This window comes from Oryctolagus cuniculus, chromosome 21 (genome assembly GCF_964237555.1).
Source record: "Oryctolagus cuniculus chromosome 21, mOryCun1.1, whole genome shotgun sequence".
In the NCBI taxonomy this organism is placed as follows: domain Eukaryota; kingdom Metazoa; phylum Chordata; class Mammalia; order Lagomorpha; family Leporidae; genus Oryctolagus; species Oryctolagus cuniculus.
The window spans coordinates 27,048,003-27,069,395 of NC_091452.1; the positions used below are offsets into that span (position 1 = coordinate 27,048,003).

General features: G+C 49.1%; 1 protein-coding gene across 2 annotated transcripts in view; it reads right to left on the reverse strand.

Annotated features, from left to right (window-relative positions):
* CLTCL1 (clathrin heavy chain like 1) overlaps window positions 1-21,393 on the reverse strand; it is a 110,759-nt gene that overhangs the window by 84,914 nt on the left and 4,452 nt on the right. For both annotated transcript variants that reach the window (XM_008250238.3, XM_051837308.2), the window contains exon 2: window positions 3,643-3,850. In XM_008250238.3, the coding sequence (XP_008248460.2) occupies window positions 3,643-3,850 (208 nt within the window). The remainder of the gene's footprint in view (window positions 1-3,642; window positions 3,851-21,393) is intronic.

The following is a 21,393-nucleotide window of genomic DNA, read 5'->3' on the forward strand; positions in this document are numbered from 1 at the left end:
AACACAAGGCTGCTTCAGGATTCTGCCTCAGCACAGACCAAAACAAGGCTGCTGTGCAAGCCACAAACTACAAACGCCCACTCTGGTAGCAGAAACGAGTGACTACTTTTTAACCAATCACAGCTTTGTCCTCCCCTAGTCTTCCTTGCCTTATAGACAAGACTTATTGAGATACCTAAATCATAAAGAAATTCCTATTCTTTTAAGAAAAGATTGGGGCTGGCACTGTGTTGTAGCAGGTAAAGCCGCTGCCTACAGTGCCAGCATCCCATACAGGCATCAGTGCAAGTCCTGGCTGCTCCACTTCCAATCCAGATCTCTGCTGTGGCCTGGGAAAGCAGCAGAAGATGGCCCAAGTTCTTGGGCCCCTGCATCCACATGGGAGACCTGGAAGAAGCTCCTGGATCCTGGTTTCAGACTGGCACAGCTCCACTATTGCAGCCAACTGGGGAGTGACCAGCGAATGGAAGACCTCTCTCTCTCTTTCTGCCTCACCTTCTCTCTCTGTGTAACTCTGACTTTCAAATAAATAAATAAATCTTTAAAAAAATTATTTATTTGAAAAGCAGAGTTACAGAAAGAGAGAGAGACAGATTTTCTATATGCTGATTCTCTCCCCAAATGGCCACAATGGCTAGAGCTGGGCCTATCTGAAGCCAGAAGCTTCTTCCAGTCTCCCATGTGGGTGCAGGGGCCCAAGGACTTGGACCATCTTAAACTGCTTTCCCAGACACATTAGCAGGGAGCTGGATTGGAAGTGGGGGAGCCGGCACTGGAACTGGCACCCATATGGGATGCCAGCACCACAAGCAGTGACTTTACTGCTACGCTACAAATCCCCATTTTCTGACAGCAGTGCACCTGCACCAAACCTCTGCTTCCTTAGATCATCCCCAAATCATCCAAGCAAAGCTCAGATCCCATAAAAAGACCTAACACCCACTTAATGAGACACCCCCAGTCTCCATGGTGCGGTTCTCTCTTGCTACAAGAAATAAACCCAACACATTCAACTGTCATTGCATTCTTGTTGGTCTCTGGCTTGGAGAGGACTAACAACCTGCTGTGTTCTCTCCACCCCCATCACTCCCAACACACAGCCTCCAGGAGGTCCACACAGGACTATACCAAGGAACCACCAGGCAGGCTAAAATGCAAGTCATTTCTCGGACTTACTCAGAGTTCCTAACATCAAACACCTCGTCAGCTGAGGTCCTTCAGAAGCACTGCAACAACATGAAAAATGCAGAGCCAGCACTGTGGTGTACAGCAGGTAAAGCCGGCACCTGCAGCACCAGCATCCCATACGGGCCCAGGTTTATGTCGCAGCTGCTCCACTTCCGATCCAGCTCCCTGCCAATGTCCTGGGTAAAGCAGAAGAAGATGACCCAAGTGTCTGGGCCCCTGCTACCCACGTGAGAGACCTGGATTTTGCCTGAGCCGGTCTTGACAGTCACAGCCATCTGGGGAGTGAACTGGCAAATAGAAGATCTCTCTCTGTCTCTGTCACTGTCTCTAACTCTCTTTCAAACAAATACATATTTTTTTAAAATAAAATTCTTAAAAAACATGAAATGCACTACAAGGTGACTATTTCATCAAAAACAGCCAAGAGATAAGTGACAAAGAGAAACAAGCCATGGAAGATGACCCAAGTTCTTGGGTCCCTGCACCCACATGGGAGACCCAGAAGAAGCTCTTGGCTCCTGGCTTGGGATCAGCTCAGTTCCAGCCATTGTGGCCATTTGGCCATTTGGGGAGTGAACCAGCAGATGGAAGATCTCTCCCTCTCTCTCTCTCTCTAACTCTGTCCTTCAAATAAATAAAATAAATCTTTAAAAAAATTAAAATAGTATACACCACTTGCATTACATACTAAAATAATACTTTGACAAGACTTCCAGAGAAAAGGTAGAATTGGTAACATAACAAAGATCCTTTCAGATAAAAAAGATTTTAGCTTTCTTTTAAAAAGAAAGGTCTTAACTTCCGGACATCCATATACCTTCTGAAATGACAAAGCAGATGAGGATGGCAAGGCTAATTAATATCTGACATTCACAACTTTTAGGTCCAGTTCTCAGCGTTCGGCTTTAGTGGTAATGCATTTCACATGACACTAGCAAGCGCACTGCATACTTGCACATGATGCTTTCAGGTCCCCCACTGGAGACACTAGGATGAGATTCTCTATTCCCGAGGTAATCAGAAAGTTCCAAGCACCAAAGTTTCCCTGGGTTTACAGAAGTGAAATTCTTTTATGGGCTGGGCATCCCTAACCTGGAAATCCCAAACACAAAACATCCTGACATCCACAGTGCTCCAAAGGCATCATGCTGGTGCCCCAGAAGTCTCGGATTCAGACTAGAGCAGTCTGGACTTCAGACTGTCTAATTAGAGATGCTCAACCAGTAAAGTCTCTGCAAAATCCTCAAAAATAAATATAAAACTCTGACACATGAAAGTCCACTAATCCCAAGTATTTAGTTTGTTTAAAGATTTGTTAGGTATTACAAAAGCAGAGCACAGAAAGAGAGAGGGAGACAGAGAGAGAGCTCCAACCCATTCACTCCCCAAATGCCCACAACAGACAGGGCTGGGCCAGGCAGAAGCCAGGAGCCAGGAACTCCATGCCAGTCTCCTGTGTGGATGGCAGGAACCCAAGTACTTAAGCCTTCAGCCACTGCTTCCCAGGCTCATCAGCAGAAAGCTAGATAGTAACTGGGACTCCAGCCAGGCACTCCAACATGGAAGGTGGACATCCCAAGGGGAGGCTTAACCCACTGCACCACCATGCCCACCCCAAATTCCAAGCATTTTTGGATACCCAACCTGGAGCTATCAGCTCTCCTCCCCTGCTGCATTTCAGGAAAGAGGCCAGTCTCTGGGCTGCTTCATTTCTGATCCAACTCCCTGCTAATGGCCTGGGAAAGCTAAGGAATACGGCCCAAATCCTTGGGCCCCTGAACCCACAGGGGAGACTGGGAAGCTCTTCGTTCCTGGATTTGGATCGGCACAGCTCCAGCCATTGCAGCTAATTGGGGAGTGAACCAGAGGATGAAAGACCTCTCTCTCTCTCTCTCTCTGTATAACTCTGACTTTCAAATAAATAAATAAATCTTTAAAGAAAAAAAAAAACGCAGAAGGATCCTGGGGCCAGCGTTGTGGTACAGAAGGTTAAAATTGCCAGGTGCAATGCTGGCATCACATATCAGAAAGCCAGTTTGAGACATGGCTGCTCCACTTTTGATCCAGCTCCCTGCTAATGCAGCAAATGCTGGCCCAAGTATTTGGGCTTCTGCCACCCACATGGAGAACAGATGAAGTTCTAGCCTCCTAGCTTCAGCCTGGCCATTTGGGAAGTGAACAAGTATATGCACAATCTCTCTCACTTTCTCTCTGTAACACTACTTGTCAAACAAAGAAAATAAATCTTAAAAATAAATAAATAAATAAATATGTATCACCTCAGGGTCTCTGCCACCCATATGGGTGATCCAGATGGAGTTTTGGGTTCCTGGCTTTAGCCTGGCCATTTAGTGGGAATCTGGGGGAGTGAACCAGCAGGTGGAAGCTCTCTCTCCTGCCTTTCACATAAAGAAACAAACCAATAAATGAAGCTTGAAAACCCCAGGGGCTTACCTTTCAGAGCTATCACCTTGGAGGCTGGGTTCATGATGGCACTGTCTGCCGAGATGGGCCGCCGGATCGGCGCCGTCGGCTCGTGCATGTCAACGATCACCACCTGTGCCTGCTCCCCCACTTTCTCTCGGACACATATGAACTTGTCGGATTCCATGGTCAGCGTGCTGAATCCGATGTTGGCAGGATTGATGCCCAGGTTTTGGAGCTACACAGAACAGAAGGATTTGATGCAAGTGAGTTTTCCTCTCTGAAGTCATCAGCTCCAGCCAGCAGGTAGCAAAGTCTAGCCAGAGAGGAGAAGTGAAACAGGAGTATAGGAAACCCTTAACATCAGATGAACTTCTGATACAAACAGCTGGCTTGCCTTTCCATACAATGACACACACAGCCCAGGGTCAACAGGAGCCCGAGAGTGACACTCAAGGCTTATTAGAGCTAGCTCCACAGATGGTACATGAGCAAGAACAAGGGTACCACTGGGGAGCAGGGAAGCAGACAGAAGAGATGGGCTGGTGAGAGCCCACAGAAGACCACACCCGCAGGGCTCAGCTTTGTGGCACAGTGGGGCAACAAGGGCATTCCCTATGAGCATCAGTTTGCATCCCAGCTGCTTGGCTTCTAATCCAGCTCCTTGCTAATGCACCTGGGAAAGCAACAGCAGACGGTCCAAGCCATTGGATCCCTGCCATCCATGAGGGAGATCCAGATGGAGTTCTGGGCTCGTGGCTAAAGCCTGGCATAGCCCAGGCCATTTGGGAAGTGAACCAGCAGAAGGGAAGATCTCACTCTTTCTCTGTCTCTCCCTGTCACTGTGCCTTTCAAATAAATAAAATAAATCTTTAAGAAAAAGAAAGAAAAGACCACACCACACCATCAGAGAAGGCATCACAGAGAAGCCCTTGGAGGACAGGAATGGGGAAGACATAAAAACTGGTTTTCCTAAAGTCAGCAAAAACAAAGACCTAACCAAGCATTTCTGCTTAACACATCTCCCTACATACCATCAAACCTGTAATAAGTCTGATTTAAATGGACTTCTCAGGCGATTTCAAATATTTCTTGGCAAGTTTGAGGTTAACGCAGTCAGTGGATTTGGTACACATTCTGAGATAAATGATTGTGTGAGCCAAATTGAGGGGCCTTCCTCCACAGGTCTCCTTACCCAAAGTGCCTGCACTAAATAAAGACTCATTATCAGCTATGCTTCAGTGAAAAAACCCTGGAACATAATACATGCTCAAGAAATTTACAGCACCCTTATCAAGAACCACGCTTATTTCTATAAAGTTTCCCACCCCCGCCTAACTACAAGGTACTTTATTTTTGAACATTGTTCTGGGACAGGTTTTTGATCTAGTGGTTAACACAGCCACATCCCAGGGCCAGCGCTGTGGTGTAGCAGGTAAAACTGCTGCCTGCAGTGCCAGCATCTCATATGGGCACTGGTTCAAGTTCTGGCTACCCTACTTTCAATCTAGCTCTCTGCTATGGCCTGGGAAAGCAGTTGAAGGTGGATGGCCCAAGTCCTTGGGCCCATGCACCCACGTGGGAGACCTGGAAGAAGCTCCTGACTTCAGATCAGCCCAGTCTGGCCATTGCGGCCATTTGGGGAGTGAACCAGCAGATGGAAGACTCTCTCTGTCTCTCTCTCTGTCTCTATGGAACTCTGCCTTTCAAATAAATGAATAAATCTTTTTTTTAAAAAAAGACCCACATCCCATATCAAGGTACCTGGTCCCAGCTCAGCTCCCAGTTCTTGTCCCCTGCCAGGTTAATGCAGACACTGGGAGGCAGTGGTAACAGCTCAAGTCACTAGATCCCCACCACCCACTGGGAGACTTGGGTTGAGCTCCAAGCTGAGGTTTCAGCCTGGCCTAACCCCAGCCATTGTAGGCATCTGGGGAGTGAACCAGTGGATGGGAGCCATCTCTGTCTGTCTATGATGTCTCTCTGCCTCTTAAATAAGTAAAATTAATTAGTTCAAAAGCTAAAGTAAGATGCAGGATTTTGAGGGTCCTTATGGCCTAAGAAGCTTTTGATCCAAACCTGTTTTAGATCTGCAGGCTCCTCTGACTGACAGCCTACTAAATACAGAGTCTGCACCTTGCTCTTCCACTCGCTGTTTCATGCTATTGATGCTTACTTAACATATAATAATCCAACCCACTGGCTGCTGACAGCTGGATTATTCCAATGGTTTCCTTTTACCAGAGAACACTGCAATGAACATCTTGCGTACACACGCTGCAATGGGCATGCATATAAGACCACCTATGGAATAAATTTCTACAAGGATAGCTGTGCAGAACAAAACCAACATCAAACGGGTATACCTATTTTCTACGTCCTTGACAGCTATGTTTCCACTTGATGCGTCAATAGATGAAAAGGGTCTTTTTCTTTTTTGTAATTTTTATTTATTTGTTCATTTGGGAAGCAGAAAGAGATACGGACAGACAGACAGACAGAGTGCTCTCATCTGCTCTCACTCTCCAAAAGCTTATGCAATGGCTGGGGCTCAGCTAGACCAGAGCCAGGAGCTAGGGAAAAAATACAGGTTCCCCACATGAGACGCAAAAACTCAATCACTTGAGCCATCACTGCTGCCTCCCAGGATCTGCATCAGCAGAAAGCTGGAAACAGGAGCCAGAGCAAGGGGTTGAATTCAAACACTCCTGGGTGGGATGTGGCCTCCTAACTGGTGACAACTTCTAGGCCAAATGCTTTCCCACAAAGCTTTGCATCCATCAGTAAAATGAAGTGTCTAAACTGAGCTGTGGGGTTGGCATTGTGGCACAGCAGGTTAAACCGCTCTTGCAATGCTTGCATTCCATAGGAGAGTGCTGGCTGCTTCACTTCTAATCCAGATTTCAGCTAATGCACCTGGGAAGGCAGTGGAAGCTAGTCCATGTACATACTAGGCCCCTGCCACCCATGTGAGAGACCAGGATGAAATGCTGGGCTCCTGGCTTCAGCTTGGCCCCACCCTGGCTGTTGTGGGCTTTGGGGAGGGAACCAGCAGATGCAAGGGCTCGCTCTCTCCGTTTCTCCCTCTTTCACTCCATCTCTCCTTCTCTCTTTCACTCTGCCTTTCAATTAAATAGATACATCTTTTGTTTTTTAAAGTGAGCAGCAAACTTTTGGAGTTGGTTTGTGCAAAGGTTTCCAGGAGGAAACATGCATGCATGTGTGTGTTCTGGGTTTGGTGTCATATGTAGGAAGAACTTTCCTGCATTTTCTTTTAACACTTCATACTTTCTTAGGTTTGAATTTCTTTTTAAAGATTTTATTTTATTCATTTTAGAGGTATAGAGTTACAGAGAGAGGGAAAGATGGAGAGACAGAGAGAAAGGTCTTCCATCCACTGGTTCACTCCCTAGATGGCCACAACAGCCAGAGCTGAGCTGATACAAAGCCGGGAGACAGGAGTTTCTTTTTAGCATCCCACATGAGTGCAGGGGCCCAAGCACTTGAGACATCTTCTACTGCTTCCCCAGGCCATAACAGAGAGCTGGATCGGAAGTGGAGCAGCCAGGACTTGAACCAGCGCCCATATGGGATTCCAGCACCACAGGTGGAAGTTTAGTCCACTATACCACAGCGCCGGCCCTGAATTTCTAACCCACTGGAAATTTAAATGGCTGTTTTGAAATGGCTATCTAGTTTTCTCCGTATCACTTTGTTTACAATCTTTTCATCACTAATTTGACTTAAAAAAAAAAAAAAGATTTGTTTATTTGAAAGGCAGAAATACAGTTAGAGAAGGAGACAGAGAAAAACAGAAAAATCTTGCATAGACTGGTTCACTCCCCAAATGGCTGCAACAGCCAGGGCTGGGCCAGGAGCTTCCTCTGGGTCTCCCAAGTGGATGCAGGGGCCCAAGAACTTGGGCCGTCTTCCACAGTTTTCCCAGGCCACAGCAGGGAGCTGGATCGGAAGAGGAGCAGTCAGGACATGAACCAGCGTTCACTGCAGGTGGAGGCTTAATCTTCTATGCCACAGCTCTGGCCCCTTCATCGCTAATTTGAAATGCTACCCTGTCTCACACTAAATTTCTGTCCATCTGTAAGTGTGTGTATTTGACTTTTCAAGTTAGTTCCTTTAATCTATTACATGTCAACACTACACTGTTTGATATACTTAAGTTCTAAGTTGTTTTTAAACATCTGGCAGGGTCTGACCTTCTCAAAACTCATTACTTGCTGAATTTTCTTAGCAACTACATTGCTTAACTTTCTAAGTCTAAAAGGACATTTCAGGCCAAAAAATAAAAAATGGGCGCCAACTGTGCATAGGCAGTAGGTGAAGCCATACAGCTGGAAGAATTCACCATGAGACTGAGAAGAGTAAGCAGCATGGGCCAGGAAGCCCAGAGCACAGAACCCCAGAAAGCAGCAAGTCGTCAAGGTTCTGGAAGCAGGACAGCATGGAGAAGTACATAATTTAATAAATTACATTTAGCAGCTTTAATTAAACCTAGAATGAAAATTAACAGAAGTCCCACAAGGCCACAACTACTGATGCATGGTAACCCAGGGAACTCTACAATCTCAAAAGGAAACCCCCTGGGGGCAGGCGTTGTGGCATAGCTGAGTAAAGCAAAGCCATAGCCTGTGACTCCAGCATCTCATAGGGTGCAGGTTTGAGTCCCAGCTGCTCTGCTTCCGATGTAGCTCCTTGCTAATGTACCTGGGAAGGCAGCAGAGGATGGCCTGGGTGCTGGTATTCAAGTTCTAGCTCTGCTTTGGATTCTAGCTTCCTGTTAATGCACACCCTGGAAAAAGCAGTGATGGCTCATGTACTTGGGTCCCTGATGCCCACATGGGAGAGCTGCATGAAGTTTCAGTTACTGCAGCCTGACCCAGCCCCAGCTACTGCAGGCAATTTGTGGGCGAATCAGCAGATAGAACATCGCTGTGTGTCTTTCTGCCTTTTAAATAAATAAATAAAAAATAAGGAGACCCTTAAAGTATGTGTGAATAAGAGAAAGCAAAGTACTTTGTGCCATAAAAGGCAAAGATAAAATATTGATAAAGGGTTTAGGACAGGGGATTGTGGAAGTTACTTGCACTTCCTCAGCAGAACCAAAGCCAGATGCTTTGCTGAAATGAAGATTTATTCTACCACATTTGCTTGGCTTCCAGAGAATGAGGTTGGTGTGGCCTGACTTCTTAATGAGCCCAGTCGACTGCAAGTATTCAAGCTTTGCTTTCTTAACGATTTATTTGTTTGAATGGCAGAGTTACAGAGACGAAGGGAGAAACAGAGACAGAGAGAGAGGGTTTTTTTGTTTTGTTTTGTTTTTGTTTTTGTTTTTGTTTTTTTTTTTTTTTTGACAGGCAGAGTTAGATAGTGAGAGAGAAAGAGACAGAGAGAAAGGTCTTCCTTTTCCATTGGTTCACCCCCCAAATGGCCGCTACGGCTGGCGCACTGCGCCAATCCGAAGCCAGGAACCAGGTGCTTCCTCCTGGTCTCCCTTGCGGGTACAGGGCCCAAGCACTTGGGCCATCCTCCACTGCCCTCCCAGGCCACAGCAGAGAGCTGGACTGGAAGAGGAGCAACCAGGACAGAATCCGGCACCCCAACTGGGACTAGAACCCGGAGTGCCGGCCCCACAGGTGGAGGATTAGCCAAGTGAGCCACAGCGCCGGCCAAGAGAGAGGTCTTCTATCCTCTGGTTCAGTCCTCAAAGTGGCTACAGCAGCCAGCCAGGCTAAAGTCAGTGCCTGGAACTCCATCCTGATCTCCCACAAGGGTACAGGGATCTAAGCACTTGGGCCATCCTCTGCTGCTTTTCCAGGAGCATTAGCAGGGAGCTAGATCAGAGATGGAACAGCCTAGACTCAAAGAAGCGCCTGTATCGGATGCCAGCATAGCATGTGGTGACTTAACCCACAGCACCACAATGCCACCCTTCTGTGATTTTCTTTTTGAAAGTTCACAAGAAGCTTTGGGTGGCAGAGGCCTAAACGCTTGGGCCATCCTCTGCTGCTTTCCTAGGCCATTAGCAGGGAGCTAGATCAGAACTGGAGCAGTCAGGACACAAACTGGTGCCCATATGGGATGCCAGTATCACAGGAGGCAGCGTAACCAGCTACACCACAATGCCAGCCCTTCAAATAAATCTTTTAAAGAAACAAGTCATTTTGTTCTTAGTTCGGGGATCAATGCTGTGGAAACTGGGTGCCACTCTGCTTTCATCTCCAGCCGTCACCAATAATTTGTAACCTTGAAGGATTTGCATCCTTCAAGAAGTTTAAGAACTTCTCTAGAAGTTCTTAAATGTTAGCGGTTGAGTCAAGCTCCTTACTTGGAGCATATATGCACATTTGTGGAGTTTGAAAATGGTAAAAGTCCATCACAAACCTAAGACAGGGTTTTAACATCTGAGAACTGTAGCTTTAACAATAAAGACAGACAGAGGGTACTTCAAAAAGTTGGTGAAAAACAGAATGAAAAGAGAATCTGGTGCAAAAAAATCTCTTAAAATACAAGACAGTTTCATCATAACACACATTTGCCATGAACCTTCTGAAGAACCCTTTTACGCATGGATTTCAATTTTTTTCTTGCACCAAGCAGGCATTTGGCACAGTGGTTAAGATGTCCCGGGGTGGGAGGGGGGATCATGTTGTGGTGTAGTAGATTAAACCTCTGCCTACAGCGCTGGCATCTCATATGGGTAGAGGTTGCAGTCCCAGCTGCTCCATTTCCAATACAGCTCCCTGCTGATGGTCCGGGAAAGCAGCAGCAGATGGCCCAGATGCTTGGGCCCCTGAACCCACATGGGAGACCTAGAAGAAGCTCTTGGCTCCTGACTCCTGGATTCGGTCTGGTCCTGTTGCCATTTGGGGAGAGAACCAGCACACGGAAGATATCTCCCTCTTTCTCTCTTTATAATTCTTTCAAATATTTGAGAGGCAGAGTTACAGACAGAGAAAGGGAGAAACAAAGAGAAAGGTCTTCCATCCGCTGGTTCACCCCCTAAATGGCCATAATAGCCAGAGCTGAGCAGATCTGAAGCCAGGAGCCAGGAGCTTCTTCCCAGTCTCCCACAAGGGTGTAGGGGCCCAAGGACTTAGGCCATCTGCCACTGCTCTCACAGGCCACAGCAGAGAGCTGAATCGGAAGAGCAGCAGCTGGGATATGAACTGGTGCCCACATAGGGTGTTGGTGCCATGGGCAGAGGCTTAACCTACTACACCACAGCACCAACCCCTAAAATATCCTAAATCAATCAATAAATAAATAAAGTCCCTTGGGATTAGGATACCTGCATTCTTTATCAGAGTGGCTGGGTTAGATAAAATGCCAGCTCTACTTCTTCTTCTTCTTTTTTTTTTTTTTAAAGATTTATTTTATTTACTTGAGAGGCATAGTTACAGACAGAGATGGGGAAAGAACAGAGAGGTCTTTCATCTGCTGGTTCATTCCCCAAATAGTCACAATGGACAGAGCTGCACTGATCCGAAGCCAGGAGCCAGGAGCTTCTTCCAGGTCTCCCACACGGGTGCAGGGGCCCAAGCACTTATGCCATATGCTGCTTTTCCAGGCTATCAGCAGGGAGCTGGGTCAGAAGTGGAGCAGCCAGGACTCGAACCAGCACCCATTTGGGACGCCGGCACCACAGGTGGACGCTTAACCTACTACACCACAGAGCCATCCCCAAGCTCCATTTCCAATTCCAGCTTCCTATCAATGCAGATCCTGGGAAGCAGCAGCAATTGCTCAAGTACTTGGATCCTTGCCACCTACAGGGAGAGACCTGGCTTGAGTTCTGGGCCCTTGACTTTGGCCTGGCACAGCTCTAGCAGCTGCAGGCAATTGGGAAGTGAACCAGTGGATGGCAGATGTGTCTCTCTGTGTCTCTGCTCTTCAAAAAGAACTCAGAGCGCCAGGACTTGCTTCAGCTCCCAGCTGCTCCATTCGTGATCCAGCTCCCTGTTAATGCACCTGGGAAAGCAGCAGGTGATGCGCCAAGGGTTTGAGCCCTTGCCACCCACATGGGAGACCCGGATGAAGTTTCCGGATCCTGGTTTCTGCCTGGCCCAGTCCCGGCCATTGCAGGAATTTGGGGAGTGAACCAGCAGATAGATGATCTTCCTCTTTCCTCTCTCCGTCCTCCCTCTCTCTCTGGAATTCTACCTTTCAAATAAATAAGTAAAATGTCTGAAAGAAAGAGAAGAGAATAAAAGAAATTGCCTTGCGCCTAGGCGTGGTGTCACACAGTTTTTGGAAGCAGACAGGGGCAGTGTCAATCGTGCAATACCTAGAGGACATTTACTGGCTTGGGAAAGGGAGGCTAAACACAGGAAAATTGCACAAAAAAAGAACTTTTCTAGGGCTGACACTATGGCATAGCGGGTAACTCTGCCACCTGTAGCACCAGCATCCCAAATAGGTTCTGGTTCCAGTTGCAGCTGCTCCACTTCAGATCCAGCTCCCTGATAATGGCCTGGAAAAAGCAGCAGAGGATTGTCCAAGCACTTGGGCCTCTAGACCCACGTGGGAGACCCGGAAGAAGCTCTAGGCTCCTGGTTTCGGCCTGGTCCAGCCCTGGCCATCGCAGTCATCTGGGGAGTGAACCAGTAGATAGAAGATCTCTCTCTCTCTCTCACTCTGTAACTCTACCTTTCAAATAAATAAACAAATCTTAAAAAAAAAAAAAAACCTTTCCATTAAAACACCAAATATCACTGAGTTTTGTTCCATATGCAAAAACAAGACACCAAGGAAACAATGTGCCAAAACTAGGTTTTTCACCAGTTGGTATAAACAGCCAAGAACTCCTGATCTCTAGTTGAACTATTCTGATAGATAGCCCAGCTGCCTATTTTATGTAGCCCAGCTAGGTTAAGAGTTAACCCACCGCAGATGAGATCTTTTTCAGGTCTCAAATCCTACACTTCAATGAATCCAAATTCAAACCTGACACAGGGGAAAACGTAAAAAGAAATTAGTCATCTGAGAGTCCTGTGGTTTCTGTACAGAAGGGCTTAGGGACAGCAGTGTGGTGGGGAGGGCGGCAGCTGTGTTTACACAGGACTGTGGTGACAGCAGAGAAGCCGGGACGCCCAAGCTGCCCTGCCCTGCCCTGCCCTGCCCAGGGTCTCATGCCTCTGAAGATACCAGTTCTCTCTCTTCCTTCTGTCTCCTGGCCTCACACACTACCTTATACTTCTGTTTAGCACACAGATGTCAGTCAGTAAAGAAGTTTTTTTTATTATTATTAATTTATTTGAAAGGCAGTGTTACAAAGAGAGAGGAGCAGAGAGAGATTCTGTATTTGCTGGTTCACTACCTAAATGGCCACAATGTCTGGGGCTGGGGTAGGCTGAAGCCAGGAGCCAGGAACTTCATCTAGGTCTCTCACGTGGGTGGCAGGGGGCCCAAGAACTGGAACTATCTTCAGCTGCCTTCGCAGGCACATTAGCAGGGAGCTGGATGGGAAGTAGAGCAGCCAGGACACAAACTGGCACCCACATGGGAGGCTGGTGTTACAAGCAGCAGCTTAAACCACTGTGCTATAACATCAGCCCAAGAAGTTACTGTAAGCAGTCAGATTTAGTTCCTATACAGTCTAAGAAAATACAGTTTCTTGGGTTGGGCATTTGGGACACTGCTTGGGTAGTTGCTGGGCTTGGATTTTAGCTCAGCTCCTGTCCCAGCTTCCTGCTGGTACACACCCAGGGAGGCAGCAGGTGGTGGCTCAGGTGGTTGGGTCCTTACCTCCCATGTGGGGGACCTGGACTGGGTTCCCAGCTCCTGGCTTTGGCCTGGTCCAGACCAGCTGCTGCAGGCATTTGCGGGGTGAACCAGTGAATGGGCTATCTCTGTCTCTCAAAAGGAGGAAGGAGAAATATATTTTCTTTTTCTTTTTATTTGAAAGGCAGATTTACAGAGAGGGAGAAACAGGGAATAAGGTCTTCCAACCACTGGTTCACTCCCAATGGCAACAACAGCTGGATCTAGGCCGATCCAAAGCCAAGAGCTTCTTCCGGGTCTCCCACGTGGGTGCAGGGGCCCAAGCACTTGGACCATTTTCTGCTGCTTTCCCAGCCACATTAGCAGGGAGCCGGATCAGAAGTGGAGCAGTCAGGATTCGAACTGGTGCCCATACAGGATGCCAGCATCACAGCAGCTTTACCCCTGTACCAGGAAATACATTTGCTACTTCAAAGCTACCTATGACATTTCCTAGCATAAAGCTGGAACTAAGCTTAATGAATGCTACGGTCTCTCTGGAACTTACGTTCTAGGAGTAGGCCAATTCAGGAATGAATAAATAACTACACTTGCATGGTGCTTCACAGAACCCCTCTCACATGACACCGAGGCAGGTTTTCTGTATTTTAAAACTAACGCACAAGACTCTATATTTACCCCTGGTAAATGTCAGCTTGTTGGATCCCAGCCTGTCAAGATCTGTGCAGATCTAATTTTGACTCTGAACTTTGCCACCCCAGCTCCATGGCATCCTCCTGCAGGAAAGCCAAGCCAAGAGCGAGGGCACCACCCCTGGCAGGGAGGCCGGCAGCAGGCCCTGAGCACACACGGCACAGCAAAGTGCGGGAGGAGAAGAGGCTGAAAAGCCGCAGACTGGGCGAAGTAGCCAAGGACGATCAGGAGGGCAGGGAAAAGAGATCATGGGGGAAAGGCGACAGCTGGTACCCCAGGCAGTCGTTAATAAGCGCAGACTGCGGTAAGTTACAAAAGCAATGGGGACCTGGTGCTGAGGCTCTCTGCTATGGTCCGAGTGCTTGGGCCCCCGCACCTGTGTAGGAGACCCGGAAGAAGCTCCTGGCTCTGGATGGGGTCGTTTGGGGAGTGAGCCAGCAGATGGAAGACCTCTCTCTCTGTCTCTCCCTCATTCTGTCTGTAACTCTGCCTCTCAATTAAATAAATCTTTTTTTTTTTTTTTGACAGGCAGAGTTAGACAGTGAGAGAGAGAGAGAGAGAGAGAAAGGTCTTCCTTTTTCCATTGGTTCACCCCCAAAGTGGCCACTACGGCTGGCGCGTTGTGGCCGGCGCACTGCGCTGATCCAAAGCCAGGAGCCAGGTGCTTCCTTCTGGTCTCCCATGCAGGTGCAGGGCCCAAGAACCTGGGCCATCCTCCACTGCCTTCCCGGGCCACAGCAGAGAGCTGGCCTGGAAGAGGAGCAACCAGGATAGAATCCGGAGCCCCGACCGGGAAGAGAACCCGAGGTGCCAGCGCTGCAGGTGGAGGATTAGCCTAGTGAGCGCGGCGCTGGCCTCAAATAAATAAATCTTAGAAAAAGAAAAAAGCAAAGGGCAGGAGAGTATTGGTAGTGGGATTCTTTTGTGTTTGGAGGACTGCAGTGGTCTCCTCCGAGCAGAGGCAGAGGGCTTTACTTCCTTTCAACCGCCTCTTCGGGCCTCTTCTCCCCATGGACGTGCATTACTTTGACTAAGATCCTCCCAGGGCTTCATCACTTCCAACCCCATACGCTCACAAAGTACTGATCATCTGCACAGCTGAGGAAACCTGAGCACTTGGCTGTGTTCTAAAAAGGCAATTTGTTGTCCCAACGAGGCCTCGCTCAGATCCATTTACCGTCTGGTTACCCACAATATGCCACAATGGTGGGCTTTTGCACAAGCCTCCCCCTTCTAGAGATCCCGGCTGGGGCCAGTGGTTTCTCTCTTCCCCTGATTAAGTAACAAAGCCAGAAGGTAAAAGGCCAATATGTGTTCCCATACCAATAAGCAAAATTTCACAATTCACACAATCTCTTAAAAAATTCTACAAGGGTGTACAATAACTTCTAGGACACAATGAGCTAACAGCTGCTCGCCTTAATATATCAAACACATTTCACGTAATCAGATGGCTGCATAACAGCAACAAAACCAACCACAGAACAGGCTGTGGTATAGACTCCCCTTGTGGGATGATGCCCAAAGCCTCCCCAAACACACGCCTGCACAGGGAGACACATTCAGTTCAAGTTCCACCTACTGCTTCACAATCCTGCCTTCCCCCTTGTAAAAACCTCCAAACCTCAACCTCTTTCCTTCAGTATTTACTTATTTATTATTTGAAAGGCAGAGTTGGGTGGAGGGGAGGTATCCTTCATCCACTAGTTCACTCTCCAAGTAGCCACAACAGCCAGGGCTGGGGGGGCCGAAGCCAGGAGCTTCTTCCAGGTTTTCCCTGTGGGTGCAGGGGCCCAAGCACTCGGGGCATCTTCCACAGCTTTCTCAGGCCCATTAGCAGGGAGCTGGATCAGAAGTGGAGCAGTAGGGACTTGAACCAGTGCCCATATTCGGGATGCTGGCCTTGCAGGTGGAAGCTTAACCTATTACACCGCAACACGAGCCCCTCCTTAATTAGCAGTAATGGCTAACACTTGGAAGACTGCTTCAACTGGGAAGCACCTGAGCGGCACTTGGGAAGAAACACCACCAGTGCCTGCCCACTTCTCAGAGATTCTGATGCAAAGTCCCACAGAGTTCTTTATTCAAAAACAATTTTTAAAAAAATTTATTTGTTTGTTTGTTTTTTATTTGACAGGCAGAGTCACAGACAGTGAGAGAGACAGAGAGAAAGGTCCTCCCTCAGCTGGTTCACTCCCCCAGTGGCCGCTACACCGATCCAAAGCCAGGAGCCGGGTGCCTCCTCCCAGTCTCCCACGCGGGCACAGGGACCCAAGCACCCGGGCCATCCTCCGCTGCCCTCCCAGGCCATAGCAGAAAGCTGGACTGGAAGAGGAGAACCGGAACTAGCACGCGGTGCCCCAACCGGGACTAGAACCCGGGGTGCCGGCGGAGGACCAGCCAAGTGAGCCACGGTGCTGGCCTACTTATTTATTTGAAAGTCAGGATCACAGAGGGGGAGGAGGAGGGGGAGGGAGGGAGGGGGAGAGTTATTCCATCCACTGATTCACTCCCCAGATGGCCCCAACAGCCAGCGCTGGAGCCAGGCTGAAGCCAGGAGCCTCCTCCAGGTCTCCCATTAAGGTAACAGAGGTTCATGCACTTAGACCATCTTCTGCTCCTCTTCCCAGGCCACTAGCAGGGAGCTGGATTGGAAATGGAGCAGCCAGGACATGAATCAGTCCCATAAAAGTGCTGGCATTGCAAGTGACAGCTTTACCCACTAAGCCACAACACCAGTCCCTCAAAAACAAATTTTGGGGCTGATGCTGTGGTATAGTGAGTAAAGCCGCCACCTGCAGTGCCAGCATCCCATTTGGGTGCCAGTTCAAGTCCTGGCTGTTTCACTTCCAATCTAGCTCTCTGCTATGGCCTGGAAAAGCAGTGGAAGATGGCCCAGGTCCTTGGGCCTCTGCACCCACGTGGAGACCCAGAAGCTCCTGGCTCTTGGTTTCCGATCGGTGCAGCTCCAGCAATTGCGGCCATCTGGGGAGTAAACCAGCAGATGGAAGACCTCTCTCTGCCTCTCCTTCTCTCTCTGTGTAACTCTGACTTTCAAGTAAATAAATAAATTTAAAAATAATTTTTAATGAGGTTTAAATTTTTTTATTTGAGGAGGCTGGCACTGTGCCACAGTGGATTAAACCTCCACCTGCAGTGCGTGCATCCCAAATGGACGCCAGTTCAAGTCCCAGATGCTCTACTTCCAATCCAGCTCTCTGCTAATGTGCCTGGGAAAGCAACAGAAGATGGCCCAAGTGCTTGGGCCCCAGCACCCACATAGGAGAGCCGGAAGAAGCTCTCCTGGCTTCTCAGCCGTGGCTATTGTGGCCATCTGGGGAGTGAACCAGCAGAGGAAGACCTCTCTCTCTGTCTCTCCCTCTCTCTCTAACTCTGCCTCTCAAATAAATAAAATAAATCTTTTTTTTTTTTTTTTTTTTAAATTGAGAGACAGAGAGAGACAGGCAGACAGCTCTCTCTCTCATCTGCCTAAAACAGCCAAGTATGGGTCAGGCCAAAGCCAAAAGCCATGAACTCAATCCAGGCCTCCCATGTGAGTGGCAGGGATCCAACTATTTTTGCCATCATCTGCTGCCTCCCAGGGTCTGCATTCACTGGAAACTGGAATCGGGAGCAGAGCCAGGACTTGAACCCAGGCTCTCCGATGTGCTGCTAGGCCAAACACTTCCCTACCCCAGAAGTGCTCTTCATTTTTTTTTTTTTTTTTTTTTTTTTTTGACAAGCAGAACGGACAGTGAGAGAGAGAGACAGAGAGAAAGGTCTTCCTTTGCCATTGGTTCACCCTCCAATGGCCGCCACCGCTGGCGCGCTGCAGCCGGCGCACCGCGCTGATCCGATGGCAGGAGCCAGGTACTTATCCTGGTCTCCCATGGGGTGCAGGACCCAAGCACTTGGGCCATCCTCCACTGCACTCCCTGGCCACAGCAGAGAGCTGGCCTGGAAGAGGGGCAACCGGGACAGAATCCGGTGCCCCGGCCGGGACTAGAACCTGGTGTGCCGGCGCCGCAAGGCGGAGGATTAGCCTAGTGAGCCACGGCGCCAGCCAGAGGTATTCCTAAAGTTCCTGTCCATTCCCATGGTTATGGGCTAAGAAGCTCTGATTAAGACCAGTGGTGGAGCTGGCGCTGTGGTGTAGTGGGTAAAGCTGCCACCTGCAGTGCCGATATCCCATATGGGCGCTGGTTCAAGTCTTGGCTGCTGCACTTCTGATCCAGCTCTCTGCTATGGCCTTGGGGAAGCAGTACAAGATGGCCCAAGTCCTTGAGCCTCTGTACCCACGTAGGAGGCCTGGAAGAAGCTCCTGGCTTCAGACTGGCATGGCTCAAGCCACTGAGGCCATTTGGGGAGTGAACTAGCAGATGGAAGACCTCTCTTTCTCTTTCTCTCTGCCTCTGCCTCTCTAACTCTGCCTTTCAAATAAATAAATAAATCTTTAAAAAAAAAAAAAAAGGCCGGCGCCGCGGCTCAATAGGCTAATCTTCCGCCTTGCGGCGCCGGCACACTGGGTTCTAGTCCCAGTTGGGGCACCGGATTCTGTCCTGGTTGCCCCTCTTCCAGGCCAGCTCTCTGCTGTGGTCAGGGAGTGCAGTGGAGGATGGCCCAGGTGCTTGGGCCCTGCACCCCATGGGAGACCAGGAGAAGCACCTGGCCCCTGCCATCGGATCAGCGCAGTGCGCCGGCCGCAGCACGCCAGCGGTGGCGGCCATTGGAGGGTGAACCAATGGCAAAGGAAGACCTTTCTCTCTGTCTCTCTCTCACTGTCCATTCTGCTGTCAAAAAATAAAATAAAAAATAAAAAATAAAAAAAAATAGACCAGTGGTCATTTTGCCCCTGCAATTTACATGGCTCACAGATCCTATCTGCTTCAAACATCACCTACCTAGGAGGTAAGATAGTTGAAAAGATAGTAAGATAGATCAAAAAGTTCAAGAAAACTGAAATTAAAAGTTACATTTAATTTGATGTGAAAAAAAATCTTGAAATCTATGCTTAGGTTCTCAATAATACACATCTTCCATGTCAACATGAATTTCAGTGTTTTTTTGCAACCAGTTCTCTTTTCATTCCATTTTCCACAGATTTTTTTGTATGTCCCACCTCCGGAGGAACATGTTTCTGTTTCCTGTGCCTCATTTCCACAACTTAGAGAGTTGTGCAGCTGCTTTCAGATACAGCTGGGAGACAAAACCCCACTCTGAGCTCATAGCGGAATTTCTGTGCCATCAAATGATCCAGCCACCCCTCTCTGAATCAGGTGCTCCAGCTCGTCACCCTCACGCATTTCTCTGTTCTCAGATACCTGAATGTAAAAAGCACAGCTCAGAGACGCAGAGGACCTCCCTCTCGGCTCACAGTCCAGCAGGGGAAGTAAACAGCCACAACACCAGGGGACGAAGGCCATTCTGAAGGGAGCCCCCTCAGGCTGGGGGCTCAGAGGAAGGACTCTCTGAGTGGGCAAGTCAGGAAGAGCTCCCAGGGCGACGATGACTACTTCAGCAGACACCCGAGGGCTGAGCAGGAGTTAGCTGAGTGATGAGAGGAGAGGGGCAGATGTGTTCTGGAAACGACAGGAGGGCAGCCATGAGCGCGGAGCAGGTGCTGGACTGGGCAGCCCTTCCAAGGGCACATGCCAGTCCCACAGGCAATGGGCAGCCACACCCTCCCCAAAAAGATTTTGAGGCAGACACTCATCCTCTGAGAAGACAGCTCTCCCCGCGTGCTGCAGAAGGGACAGGGTGCGCAAGACCAGCGGGAGAAGGACGAAGCTGCTGTGACTGCCACAGTCAGCCATGGGGGCCATGACAGGGAGGAGGAAGAATCAGCAGAGTGGGGACCATGCAGACACCTAGGGTCCTGGCTGGAAACCGGAGCAAGCAGACATTTAGGGAGAAGGAGGAACCCCGTTTCTGAACATGGCGTCTTTGAGGGAATTCCAACCACACAAGGGGCTCCAAAAGGCAGCTCTCAGAACTGCAGCAAAAGCTTAGAAGGCCACCGTGTTTCACTGTGTAACAGACTCCAGACTCCAGCAGCACTGCACATTTATTAACTCAAGACCTCCCAGCAACTCTGAGAACCACCATCTAAGTGCGAGGGTTTGGATGTGATCTCTGTAGCAGTATGGAGGTGTGGGACCCATGAAGTGGAGCCTAGCAGGAGAGCACTGGGGTCCCCCACTCGAGAGGGGTTCTGGGGTTCTCGTGGGACTCTGAATGCATTCTTGAAAGAGGGCTGCCATAAGAAGAATGAGCCAGCCCCTCCCCCAGCACTCTGGTCTCTTAGCTTACCACACGACTGCTCCCTCTAGCACATTCTCCCCTTACCACCATGCCACCCACCATACGGTCCTCACCAGGGCCAAGCTGACAGTGCCCTTGAACCCTCGGAACTGCAGGCCCACCTCTCTTCTTTATAAGGTCATCTAGCCTCAGGCAGTTTATTGCAGCAAAAGAAAATGGACTATGGGGCCAGCACTGTGGCGTAGGTTAAGCCTCTGCCTGCAGCAACGGCATCCCATATGGGTGCCAGTTTGAGTCTTAGCTGCTCCACTTCCAATCCAGCTCTCTGCTAACGCACCTAGGAAAGCAGTAGAAGATGGCCCAAGTCCTGGGGCCCCTGCACCCACACAGGAGAGCGGGAAGAAGCTCCTGGCTCCTGATCTGCCCAGCTCTGGCCATTGTGGTCATTTGGGGAGTGAACTAGTAGATGGAAGCTCTCTCGCTCTCTCTCTCTCTGCCTCTGCCTTTTTTCTTTCTTTTCTTTTCTTTTTTTTGACAGGCAGAGTTAGACAGTGAGAGAGAGAGAGAGAAAGGTCTTCTTTTTTCTGTTGGTTCACCCCCCAAGTGGCTGCTACGGCCGGCACGTTGTGGCCGGCGTGCTGCTCTGATCCGAAGCCAGGAGCCAGGTGCTTTCTCCTGGTCTCCCATGCGGGTGCAGGGCCCAAGCACTTGGGCCATCCTCCACTGCGCTCCCGGGCCACAGCAAAGAGCTGGACTGCAAGAGGAGCAACTGGGACAGAATCCGGTGCAATGACCAGGACTAGAACCCAGGGTGCCGGCACCGCAGGCGGAAGATTAGCCTATTGAGCCGCGGCGCCTTTCAAATGAATAAATAAATATTTTTTAAAAATGTTAGAAATGTTGCCCAAATTCCCACAGCCAGTGAGTACTGAGGCGAGATCTCATGGCTCAGTCTGACCTCATCTCAGCTGTTACCAGGGCCTGCTCTTGCTTCTCATGTGCACAGCTCAGCAAAAACACTGGGAACACTGAGCATACTGGAATCCCTAAAAATCACCCGGAAGAGCACACTGAATGAGAAGGCAAAGG